General features: G+C 32.1%; 1 protein-coding gene across 1 annotated transcript in view; it reads left to right on the top strand.

Annotated features, from left to right (window-relative positions):
• The window catches only part of DNAH3_2 (Dynein heavy chain 3, axonemal), a gene marked incomplete at both ends in the record, with an annotated part of 112,211 nt that overhangs the window by 58,823 nt on the left and 40,021 nt on the right, over positions 1-13,367 (top strand). Inside the window, 6 exons of the mRNA XM_051219062.1 lie at positions 2,503-3,031; positions 3,932-4,602; positions 7,253-7,467; positions 9,060-9,252; positions 10,824-11,049; positions 12,286-12,458. Of these exons, the coding sequence (XP_051069830.1) occupies positions 2,503-3,031; positions 3,932-4,602; positions 7,253-7,467; positions 9,060-9,252; positions 10,824-11,049; positions 12,286-12,458 (2,007 nt within the window). The remainder of the gene's footprint in view (positions 1-2,502; positions 3,032-3,931; positions 4,603-7,252; positions 7,468-9,059; positions 9,253-10,823; positions 11,050-12,285; positions 12,459-13,367) is intronic.

The raw sequence follows: 13,367 nt of genomic DNA, 5'->3' as shown, positions 1-13,367 counted from the left end.
TGACTGTTTCACTACCATAAGGTAGGACGGAAAGAACTGCTGCGCAGTAAACCCGTCCTCGGTTTATCATGTCAATCTTGAAGAAGCACCTATTAACCTATCTACTTTTTCCTTATAAAACTTGAATATCAATTCATTATCTATTGAAAATCCAGTGTTTTAAAATATCTAACCGTTCAGGTACTTCCTAGCCGTTTCAGAAAGTTTGATGTTGAATTTACTTTTTGTTACAAAGGCGTCCAATTTCTTTTTATTAACCTCATAATAGTCTACTGACTTTTTACTCTGTCTTACATAAATAGCTTAGTGATCCTCAAAGATAAAGTACGTTTAATTGAACAATTACGTTCAATAACTTCACCATCAAGCTGGAAACTTTTAATCCATAATTATTGTATTACAATGACTGAAATAATGTTCACAAAAATAAATAAATAAGATAACGTTATATAACGATAAAGTGAACATTCACATCAGTTACAACTTAAATACGTCCAAAAAGTGTCATCTGCTTGTTATGAGGGTCATCTTGTTGTGCATGCTACTTATGTCTGTTGACATAAGTAGTATTTAACACCAATCAGAAGTGAAATGTATGGCAGCAGAAAGCTAAGAAGATCGAATTGAAGGAAACAAAAAGGAAAATAAGAAGGGATTGTGAATTTGGAGAATCATACACAATGTGAAGAACAATTGATGAAAGATTTGCAAAGAGAATATTAATTCCAACACTGGTACGATACCCAATCCAGTTGAGTAAATTAGCTCCATTCAGACTTTTATCATCGTTACTCATTTTCTTTATTCCTGTTTTACATTTGTCGGTTGGATAATTATCTCTCATATATGTGGCCCGTAAACTAATTTCGTCTCACTATTTTCCTTTAAATGTAAGACTATTACACAATCTTCCTGTGATACTCTAAACTCTTAAACACCCTATAATCGAATCTCTCATCGATTTTTCAATAAACTACTATATTCCTTAAATAACTATGGACATGATTTAACCAGTCCATATAAATCAACCAAGGGAATATCATAATGTTTGCTTGTAAATCACGCTTCAATACACAAAAATATGGACAGTTTTATAAGATCTAGTGAGTAACAGTAACGTAAAAAAACGGAAGAGGTTGTTTCGTCTCATTTTCTTCATCCAATTACAACTTTATTGCGTCTTGACAGATAAAATCAAACTACTTCCTTTAAAACACTGTCATCAAACCTACCATTGAATCTGAAACTTAATACGTCGTTACTTAGTATGATTCGGTTAATTATTTACCTTTTTCATCTAAGATTGTTCATGTTTAAGAACCATTCCGTTCTTCCATAACAGTTTATATCATGTTAGACTTCAGCTAAACTTTACATAACAAATCCATAACTATATCATAAAATCATGAATGGTTATGTTCTAGTTACATTATTACTACATCCAAAATATTTCTCAATATAGAAATGGTTATAGAGAAATTACTAGCTGTTAGGCTTATTAACAATCTGGTCAGGTTGTTTTGTGAGTTTGAATATCAGATAGTAAGTATATCAGCTCAGAATTAAATACATTCTTAAGAGATTAATTAACAGAGTTACGCTAGTATAATTATAACTTACGAATGAAGTATAAAAATCACTGTTTTATACTCATAATAATTAGTTGAACAATTGGACACTTTGATGGAGTTTTGTTCTCTGTGCTGGATGATGTCGTTTAGAAGAACGATGAAAGCTTCACGACCAAACCATCCAGCTCAGAGAACAAAACTCTATCAAACTCATCAAACTGTGCTACAAATCTCCGCTCGGACATTTGTCAATCAGCTTACAGAGTAATAGTGTAATCTAGACAGACTACCTTCTTTCATGACCAAATGTTGATTTTTTTATAAATCATCAGTCCCAAGTGTACTTTTGTTGACTTTTACCCTGTTGATTTTCACGTGATAAGATCGACAATTAGGACAGGACCTATACAGTTTTAGCACTGTGCCTAACCAATAACGTGTTGATCGGTACGAACAGCCTAGAGCCCTTATTAGTCCTTCTCATCTAGCCCTGACTATTGAGCCCAGAACACCCATATCAGCTCCCGCTGTATAAATACTATATTTCAGACATACTTGGCTTATATACAAACAAATCGTTACCAAAAAATAGAGAATAACAATTATACAAGATCAAGCCAAAATATGGCTGTGATTGTGAGAGACTGTAACTAATAAATTGGGAATAAGTTAAGAATAGTAAATCGTAAAATAATAGTCAATAGGTTAAATGAAAGCCTACAATAAAAGGAATATGAATATACATATAATATAGTTACTTAATAGTTATCCGATAGAAATATATGTGATAATAGTCCATAAATAATTCCTAGTAGTTGCTATGCATTTATTGTTCGTTAGGATATAACACTTTTGTAATTATTCAATATAGATAATGATCTAAATGTTTTTGACTTTGATATTTATAATTATTTTCATAACTATAATTTAGCTATGTCAATGGCCTAGATAAATTAGCGTTCGCTGCAGAACAAGTAGCTGATATGCAAATCAAATTAGAAGAACTTCAACCTCAGCTTGTATTAGCCAGTGAAGAGAATGAAAAACTTTTAACTGTTATAGCTACTGAATCAGTGACAGTTGAAGAACAACGTGTTAAAGTAAAAGCTGAAGAAGAAATTGTCAATCAAAAAGCTGATGCTTCTAAAGCATTAAGTGATGAATGTCGTGCTGATTTAGCTGAAGCACAACCTGCATTAGAAGCGGCTCTTTCTGCATTAGACACACTTAAACCATCTGATATTACAATAGTGAAATCAATGCAAAATCCTCCACCTGGTGTCAAACTTGTCATGGAAGGTGTTTGTGTTATGCGTGATATTAAACCAGATAAAGTAAATGATCCATCAGGAACAGGTAAAAAGATTAATGATTATTGGGGACCATCAAAGAAATTACTTGGTGATTTGAATTTTTTAAATCTATTGAAGGAGTATGACAAAGATAATATCAACCCAACGGTAAGATATGAAAACACTTAGGATTAAGGTGATTGTTCTAAGTGGATATGTCGACGAGACTATAATTTATGGACAAACCAATCAGATATAAGATAACAGGTCTTGGATTTTGGTGCGAAATTCACTTATCCATTTGGGTGAAAAAAGGTTTGGCGTTATAGATTATGTCAGTTCGTGATGAAAACCCTAGGTCTAATTCCTAACCTTAACTATCAACTTCAAATCCCAATTCTAATTCCTTAAACTGGTTCATAACCCTCAATTGGTCCTTTTTATTAGGTGGACACTTTCAAGGTCACTCTAGCGCCGCTCAAAGGTCGTCCATAAATTGTAGTCTCATCGATATATCATTAATGATTAAATAAAATATTCAACTAATAATCTATGTGGTTACATGAATTAGATTTGATCCTTATCATATAAAGTATGATCTCATCTTAAACATACTTCAGTAGTATGTTTATCTAACCACAGGTTACCTCATATTCTAATTTTGAAACTGCTATATTCATAAATTTGTAAATCATGGTAAGTGTTTATGTTATCATATTGATCCTTTTCGAACTGATAAAGAATTGTGACATTCTATGTTTTGGATTCCATCTCAACTAGTCATGTTTACTATTTATTACTTTCACGTCAGAACTTACGGAGTTCCTGTTATCTATGTTGATTGAAAGACCTTTACAATATTAAACATAATTTGATTTAACTTTAGTAGTTTGATGTTAGTTCACGTTTGAGGAGTTTAGGTTTGTTTACAAATCCGTTTCAAAATCTGCATATGTTTTCTATTTTGATCTAATGGTATTCTTATTAGTTGTCAGGTTTATTCATGAACGTCTACTTTTTACCAGGGCTTGAGAATAACATTATTTGTTGTATTTAATATTTCCCTAGATCATGCAACGTATACGAAAAGATTTCATGACAAATCCTGAATTCGACCCAACCAAAGTAGCTCGTGCTAGTTCAGCTGCTGAAGGTCTATGCAAGTGGATATTAGCTATGGAACAGTATGATCGTGTAGCTAAAATTGTAGCACCAAAGCGTATTAAACTAGCTGAAGCTGAAGCAGAATTAACAGAGAATATGGCATGTTTAAAAAAGACACAAGATGCATTAGCTGAAGTTGAAGCTAAATTAGAAAATTTACAAAATAAACTTAAATCTACACAAAACGAGAAAAAACGCCTGGAAGATGAAGTATCAAATTGTGCAACTAAATTAGAAAGAGCTACAAAGTTGATAGGTGGTTTAGGTGGTGAAAAAGACCGTTGGCGTCAAGCAGCTGAATATCTTGAAAAATTATATGATAATCTTATTGGTGATGTACTGATATCAGCTGGAATAATTGCTTATTTGGGACCATTTACATCGACTTACAGAGAAGAATGTATTTCAAATTGGATTATTCAATGTAAACAACAAAATATCACTTGTTCTGAACCTTTTTCATTAACTCAATGTCTTGGTGATCCGGTAAAAATTCAACAATGGAATATCGATGGTTTGCCACGTGATGCTTTTTCAATAGACAATAGTGTTATTGTAGCAAATGCTAGAAGATGGTAGGTTGTTTTCAATTTTCTGTAAACTGCTAAACATACAATTATTTTTGTTTTTAAGTACAAATTCTTTGAGAAGACAGCAAAAGAAATCAACTTGATCATAGTAGGTCCATTAATCAGTAAGTGACCAAATTCCAAAGTTTGTTAAAACACACTGGTAGTTGCTTTACTTACTTACGCCTGTTATCCCTCGTTCGGGAGCATAGGCCACCCACCGTCCTTTACCGGTATATTTAGAAAATCATTACTAAATACTTTTGGACATTGGTTTTACCATCTAATTTCCCCCTTTCTTCTAAAATTTTTCAAAAAACTGTTTTCTTATGGAGCCTTCAATCTTTTACTTTCAGATAACTGTAAGTGTAATACACTCATAAGATTTCTATGGGATGGAGAAATGTACTGTCAAAAAAGTGTATTTCATAGTAATACGTTATGTGCCAATAGGACAATTTAACTGATTCTAACGATCTATAGTTATTAAATATAACGGAAGACAGTTAGAATACAGCCGATGGGAGATCATAGTTACACTAATGTTTCGTTATGACTACTATTAATTTCTAGATTGAATCCATATATAAATGAGAAAAGTAAAACAAGTTAAATTAGTATATAAAGTCTATTATGAACTGACTGTTCAGTTCCAAATGGCATGTTAAAATACTTTTAGCCACAGACAATGTGGAACGCAACATGTATGCATATTTAACCACAAAATAGTATGACATATCACTAAAAAGGGACAAGAAACTAACAAAATAAGCATAAATAAAGAGAGAATGATGTTAATTGCACTGTGAAGTTTAATTTAGAAAATACAAAAAGGAAAATTTTTTTAATTTCATACAGTACAGTTGGAGGTTATATTAAAGGTAAATACTTTAAAAGTGTGAAATGCATGCTTTTGTGTCACTGTAATCTATTTGGAATAATGTCACTTAAGATCTCCAACTATTGATTACAATTCTCACACGGACAGAGACCAAGGAGTTCAAGTGCGAAATTAAAAATGATTCATAAGATGGATACGAGATTAACATAAGTAAATGTTTATACTATCTAAATAAAGCCAGAACAAACATGAATGCAGAATTCACTTGGTATTGTTCTACTTGAATCTTCCCATTGATGTTTAGGACTGAAATTGATCAGTCTCTTATTGGCATATGTGCATATTGTACGTATTACCTCGATATTACCTTAATTTACAAGCATTATAACCAAAGATGGATAGAGGCTAGCAGTGGAATCCAGTTTGACGCGCGTTTCGTCCTATTTGTGACTCGTCAGCTGGATGTACCTGCATCTCAGAGTTGATGTTCGCTCTGGGACTCGAACCCAGAGTAATATGAAACCATTATATTTCATGGTTTCTTATCAGCTGCTTGCAACCAAATATGTATTATGTTTACTTTGAGGTAAGATATAGTGTGAAACATTTGACATAGTTGAATGAAAAGAATTGGATTGACAAAGGTTATCAAATATATATATATATATATATATATTTATATATATATATATATATATATATAGGTCGGATGTCCTTTAGTGTTAGAATCAAAAAAACATGAGGGGTTGGTGACGCAATAATTAACTGAGGTTCAAAGATAGATAAGATAAATTGTGTGATCATTTTAGAGGTAATGAAGGGTTTACACAAGAGTCCTGAAAAAAAGCTGACAAGATGGGTTGCGTAATGATTGAACAATATTTGGAGAATTTACATAAATTCTGAAAATTAATTGAGTAGAAATGTATGAGTGAAGGAGTGGTCTTAATATACGTAAAATAAGAATTCCGTAAGGAAAGACCACATAACAAAATAAACACTAATAGAACAAAACTAATGACCAAAAAAATGATTTACCAGGGTAGTAATAAGTTACATAAATCAGGTTTTAGTTATTTTATTCTCGATTGCTTCAACAAACCGGAGAGAAGTTGTGTTTCCTTGTCTTCTAATAATTTTGAAGGCTTGGGGAATGTCAATGATAGACCCGGTGTCAAATAAATGACGAGCTATTACGTTGCTAAGAGCCATTAAGCATCGCAGCCTCAAGTTCTTTGAAACATGTTTGGATATGCGAACATGTACTCTTCTCTCGCTTCTTCCAATGTATTTGCTTTGGTACGCATATATAAATTGGTAAATGAACTCTTATACTATCTAACAGAGATATGCAATGACAGTATTGTGGCTTAGTTTAAACTTAGAAGCCTAATACTCTACTTCTAGCCATATTTTTTGCTTTCCTCGAGCTGTTCTCCATTGTGTTTAGTTGAATAGATGAATCGTAATTTCTCTCTCTTTTAGTCAATTGTTCGAAGTATGATATATAACTAAACAAGTACAATATTCACGTACTATCAGTTAAGAAAGGATAATGTTATCGATTTTCTTCCTTACAAGGACAGAGATGTAGGAATAAGATGACTAGCTCCATAAATTCATCTAATATGGTATATAAACTTGAAAACATGAGGCCGGTAACTGATTTATTGAAAATAAATATTATCATCAATATTTGTTAAAGATTATTAGGTTGTAACCAAACCTAACGTAACCTTTTTTTAGATAAGTAGTATGAAACGGATAAGTATTTTATGACGTGTTGTTTTCTTTTTTCAAATGTTTAATCACAAGGCCACTGATGATTGATCCACAAGGTCAAGCTAATAAATGGATAAAGAATATGGAAAAAGATACAGGAATCACTGTTGTCAAATTAACAGATAATGATTTCATTAGAAATTTAGAAAATGGTATTCAATTCGGTACACCAATACTTTTGGAAAATGTCGGTGAAGATTTAGATCCAAGTTTGGAACCTCTATTACTAAAACAAACATTTAAACAAGGTTATATATTTACTTGTTTTTGTATGAAGATGTACAACTATGTTTTCTAATGATTGTTAAGAATAATTAAGTCTTTGGATGATGTTATTAGCTTAAACCGATTAATGCAATATTGAGAACCACATAAATGATAATTGATTTTCATCTAAGCCTGTCAATTCTTCTGTGGAGTGCGTTTTATACAATTGGAGAGTGCGAACGTTAAGGTTTAGAATCTTACACTAAGCTTATGACCATTTAATCTCTAAGTTGGTATGAAGTATTTATCATTTCTGAAAAGTATTTAGCTAATATTTAACAGGTTATTTTTTTAGTAGTAAATACAAAGAATTTCAACATCCAAATGTTTTTCGGTAGTACTTAAACTAACAGTTAATCAGTCATGTACAACGCAGATTCTAATACATATGTGTAACAGTTCAAGTTGCCAAACCATATTGGTGCATAAATAATAAACTGACAAGACAGTCACGACAATGTAGCAAACAGAACACGGATGTGGTCAATGGAATTATACTTAGCATAAAATTACAGAGTTACTTGACAAATTAGAAAAACCATACTATAATACTTAATTTGCAAAATGTTCAATAATTGTCTTGAGATTTGTAGTTCTTGCGTTTCTATACTAATTGCTTTCTATTCCCGTTCTTTTTTTCTTGATCTTCCCTATTTTCCGCTGCCAGACATTACATTCCTGACTCGCGTCATATACTACTTATATCAATATAAGTAGCACGCACTACAACAATAGTAATAGTATCGGTAATGGTAGAAAACATATGATATAGGAAAAATGATTCTGTTATTAGTATGAGATATGTATGCTATTGAAATTTATAGTGTTCGTAATGTATAAAACCAAGAACTCACCATTACTTGGTTTTGTTTTAATGTAAAAACCAGCGTTTAATATTGGATAAGAGGATGACATATATCGTCCAAAGAATATTGAAGAACAAATTTCGGAACTAATCTCTAAAATGTACTTAATTTTACATTTTATTTGAAGTTAGACATTAACACCGTCAGATGCCAACTGGCTCATTTGTCTAGAGTTTAAGCGTCCGCGCACTATGCCGAAGGTCTTGGGTTCTAGTCCCGAGAGTGGGGTCGTGGATGTGCACTGCTGAAGAGCTCCATACTAGGACGAAACGGCCATCCAGTGCTTCCAGGTTTTCATGGCGGTCTAGCTTTAATCGACTAATGAATTCAATTATTAAATTACTATAATAAAGGTCTAATATTTATTTATACTTCTTAAGACGCAAAAAATCAATATCTTGAAAATACAGTTCTTGAAAAGAACTTTAAAGTATAAGTTCGATTCAGAGTAGTCCTTCAGTTTATTTATGCTTAAGTTAACATCAACAGTGAAGGTATCCTGTAATCAATATTTCAATAATGTAATTCATTTCATGCGAGATGTGCTTTGGAAACAACCTAAGCTGCTTGCTAACTGACTTTATTCAATACAAACTGCATCTGACTTCACATCAGTACGAAAAACTAAGAATATGATAAAACAGTTTTGATTTTTTGTTGTTGTAATAATCATTATTATCATAATGTTTTTCTGTTCTATTTTAAAGGTGGTGTGGATATGATACGTTTAGGTGAAAATATCATTGAATATTCAAAAGATTTTCGTTTGTACATCACAACTAAACTAAGAAATCCACATTATTTACCAGAAATTGCTGTGAAAGTTTCATTATTAAACTTTATGATTACGTTAGAAGGTTTAGAAGATCAGTTACTGGGTATTGTTGTCGCTAAAGAAAAGTAAACTGTATTTTTTAAATAAATAAACAGTTAAGATTTTTTTATTATTTGCATTTTGTCCTGGCATAATACCCTTCAACAATACACATCCACGACCCTGCATCTGGTTATAGAACCCAGGATCTTTAGTCTCGCTTACAAATGTTTGACATTTGAATGTCGGGTTGTTAATTAAGAGTTCAAGCGCATGATTAAAGATATCAGCCAGGTGGTTTGCTAGATAATATCACAAATTTCAATAGTCATGAAAACAATTTTAAATGCTCAACAAAACAAATTCACTTGGCGTTCGTTGCTTGTATCTTCCCATTGTGATTTAGGACTGCAATTGATCAGTCTCTTATTGGCATATATACATCCTGTGTGGATTGCCTCGATATTGCTTTCAGTCACAAACTTTATGAACAAAGATGGATAGAGGCTAACAGTGGAATCCAAGACGCGCGTTTCGTCCTATTCAAAACTGGTCAGCTAGATGTACCTGCATCCTAGAGTTGATGTTCACTCTGGGACTTAACCCCCATTACCGTTCACTTCAAACGCCATCGCGTTATCCACTTAGCTACTGAGTCCTGATTGTCACTCACTGAGCAAAACAGTTTGAAGATGGCGTAAATAAAGTGATAACTATTCACGGATATTAGTTAATAAATGAATTCATAAAAGGATCAATAATAGTAAAGATGACAAAATATTTAGCAGGTAGTGGAATATAAATAAAAGTTACAGAAGAAACAATCTAGATATATAGTTGTAAAATTAATATTCGGATTTATAAAACACTTGATTCAATGTTCAATATTAGTAGTAACAGTGGGAATATGTAGTTTAAGGTTTGATAAACATAGAAATATGTAAGAATATAGAGGAAGATATCAAAACTATATAAGAACACCAAAATGAATGAAAATTTGTAATTGTGAACAGACCTACTCTTGTATGACCTATATATTGATTACAAAGACAACTGCTTAATGCATCATACAATCAGCTCACAAAAATTGCAAACCCTCAATTATTTGCTCTATAAAATAATGCGAATAATCAAACTGACCATTTTAGTCCGTAATTACTTACTTACTTACTGAAGCTTGTTACCCTATCGTAGAGGAATATAGGCTGCCCACAATTTATTCCTTAGACTGTTTCATTTACCTTCAGAGGCAAAAATGTTTTCTGTCTATCATACCAAAACACATAATAATGATACATACATACATCAAGTCATAAATAACACATTTTATCATTTCCATTTATTCTATTCTAAGATTATATTTTGTATACTAATCAGGATTCTATGCTTGTTAAACTGTTATTATGGAATGTATGTAATCATGCTGTATTATGAAATCATTCACTTATCCCAATACATATTTCACTTTAATAAAAGGTTTATCCTAAATGTTCAGTATGAGGTAATCTAGCAATCACGACCTTTACGAGGGTATACACTTATTATTATTATTATTATTATTGTTATTATTATTATTAATTATCGATCGATTTCATTCAACCTAATTAAGCCTATACTCAATTTCACAGTATATTATACATTTAACTTAATAGTATAGACGTTCTACTACTTTAAAAAATGTTCATTATAGACCAGAACTTGAAGAAGCTCGTCAAGAATTAATAATAACAACAGCAAATAATAAACGTATGCTTAAAGAAACTGAAGACAAGATATTAGCTACTTTATCAGAATCTGAAGGGAATATTTTAGAGAATGAAGCTGCTATTGAAATACTTGATTCATCTAAATTAATTTCAGATGATATTTTCAAAAAGCAAAAAGTAAGTCAAACATAATTATACACATTATTACTACTTATAACTAGTATGAATGTAGCGTCAGTAAATAATCATAAACTGTATTGTACCGTAGTAATAACATAACGTTCTTATTTAATTAAGGCTTTGTGAACATTTATACAGGTTAACACTTCTGTATCGGAGTAATATCAGTAGGATAACAGTTAGATACTTATAATTATTGAATAACTATTTTCACCTATCATAGAGTGCTTTAACACTATAGACTTACCACACTACAATGCATGAAAACTGAACTACTTGAATGCAAATCAGTGGTCGAAGATATGTGATTTTTTTCCCAACAGATTGTAACGTTTATGGTTGATCAATGAGAATTTCCCAGAGTTCTAATGGTATTCTGTTTAATGCTAATTAGTGACGAAGCATATCTTCAAAATGATGTCATATTAGTAGCTTATACGTAACAAATTTTCAATCTATGAAAGCAGGAAATCCTCAAAATTATATCTTTTGAATTACACTCGGCAAAATCAGTGGTTTAAACTTTTTTCAAATGGATGACTATTATGTCATTGTTACTTTTCAATTGACGAATGAAGATGAAATTCTTTAGCCAGAATCCACTTATAAATTTGATAAAATCGATTTCAAACTACGCTTACTTGTAAAATACACACTTTTTTAGATCTGCAGCCACGTCGTGCATTGAGAACCAGTTAAAGATACCAAATCGGTTTCTGAAGTTGTAAATCTTTACCGATTTAGATGGTGAGGATATGTAACACACATCCTTCCTGGACGGACAATGTTTCCGGGTGTGCGATAAGGTTGAAAGAAAGTTGGGCAGAGTTAAACCGAAACATTGGACTGGTCAATAAACTCAGACTACTTGGATGGGGTATGCTTGGTGACCTCAACTAGTGGTTGGACGCAATGACTAACATGACTCAAAACCGATAACACCGAGGCATTTGCATTAATTACTAATCCGTTTCTAAATCCAAAGTTCGTTCATTTCCTCAAAGACGTTTTTGTTCAGCCTTTTGTATCATATTTCCATTGTTCAGTCTTTCTTAACTTCATCTCATCGCACTATTGTGGTCTGGTAACTTGAGTCAGTGCACTTTTGTACCAGACTTTGTGTTGGTTATGACTGATTGACTGGAGAGCAGAAATGACACTACTTAAGACACGAATGTCTATATACTATGTTACTATGTACATTAGTCATTCTCCTTTTCTTTTAACTAATAGGTTGCTGAAGAAACCCAAAAGAAGATTGATAGTGCGAGAATGGATTATTCATCAATTGCTAAACATTCTGCTGTACTCTTCTTTTCATTAACAGATCTACCTAATATTGATCCAATGTATCAATACTCATTAGCATGGTTTGTAAATCTCTACGTTAATTCAATTCATGATAGGTAAGTGTAGAACAATAACATTGTACTCAGTAGATATTGCTTTTCTGAAATGCAAAGATATGGACTTTAACGTGAACTAGATGGAAGAACTGGTTTGTCATAATTTATCGCGATATCATAGCAGTTGATAGCACTGGTTTTTCTCACCGTCATCATGAAACCTATGAACTTCATAACATGTAAAAAGAATACCTTTTCACTAGCGTTACTTTGATATTGAAGCCCATTTTACGTAGAATTACTGTTATGATTTGATTCGATTAGGGTTTTGTCGTCCCAAACAAATGTTTGGTATATTAATCATTCTAGGTCTGAAGATAAGGATATATAAATGTGAGTGACACTAGTCATCACTCAAACCATGTTTCACATTGTGGACACTTAATTGGCACATTTCATTTTGAGAAAAATCCAGAAATTAGTAGCACATATCAGCAGTTTCGTACTTGTATATGACTTTTCAGCATTATGTAGCTGTGACTGCACATAGGTACGAAATTATAACGTATCATCGGCAGTGGACATCAGCTGCATCGGTTATCTAAGTGATGATAGATGTTGTTAAATATAGACTCGAACTATATCAACCATTTTACAAAACCCCTATAAATCTATGGAATAGCTTAATTCTATTTCTTTAGGTTATATTACACTACTGTCATTAATATCACTTAGGCGTTAATAAACTGTTAAAAAAGTGTAAAAGTTAAGACGATAAGGATGTCTGGTGATTAAATACTTCTACAAATTCTGATTAGAAGTCAACCTTATGACCTGTCCCAATCAAATATTTGAAAAGACAAGGTCTATGTTACACCGAATGTCCAAATAGCAGGTAAGCGATTGTGTCACATACCATTGTGTCTATGTATGTGCGAAACACGTACATAGAGAGGAGCAATCGTGATC

Source organism: Schistosoma haematobium, chromosome 3, assembly GCF_000699445.3.
Source record: "Schistosoma haematobium chromosome 3, whole genome shotgun sequence".
Taxonomy (NCBI): domain Eukaryota; kingdom Metazoa; phylum Platyhelminthes; class Trematoda; order Strigeidida; family Schistosomatidae; genus Schistosoma; species Schistosoma haematobium.
The sequence above is the reverse complement of the archived record's forward strand: the minus strand, read 5'-3'. Positions and strand labels throughout refer to the sequence as shown.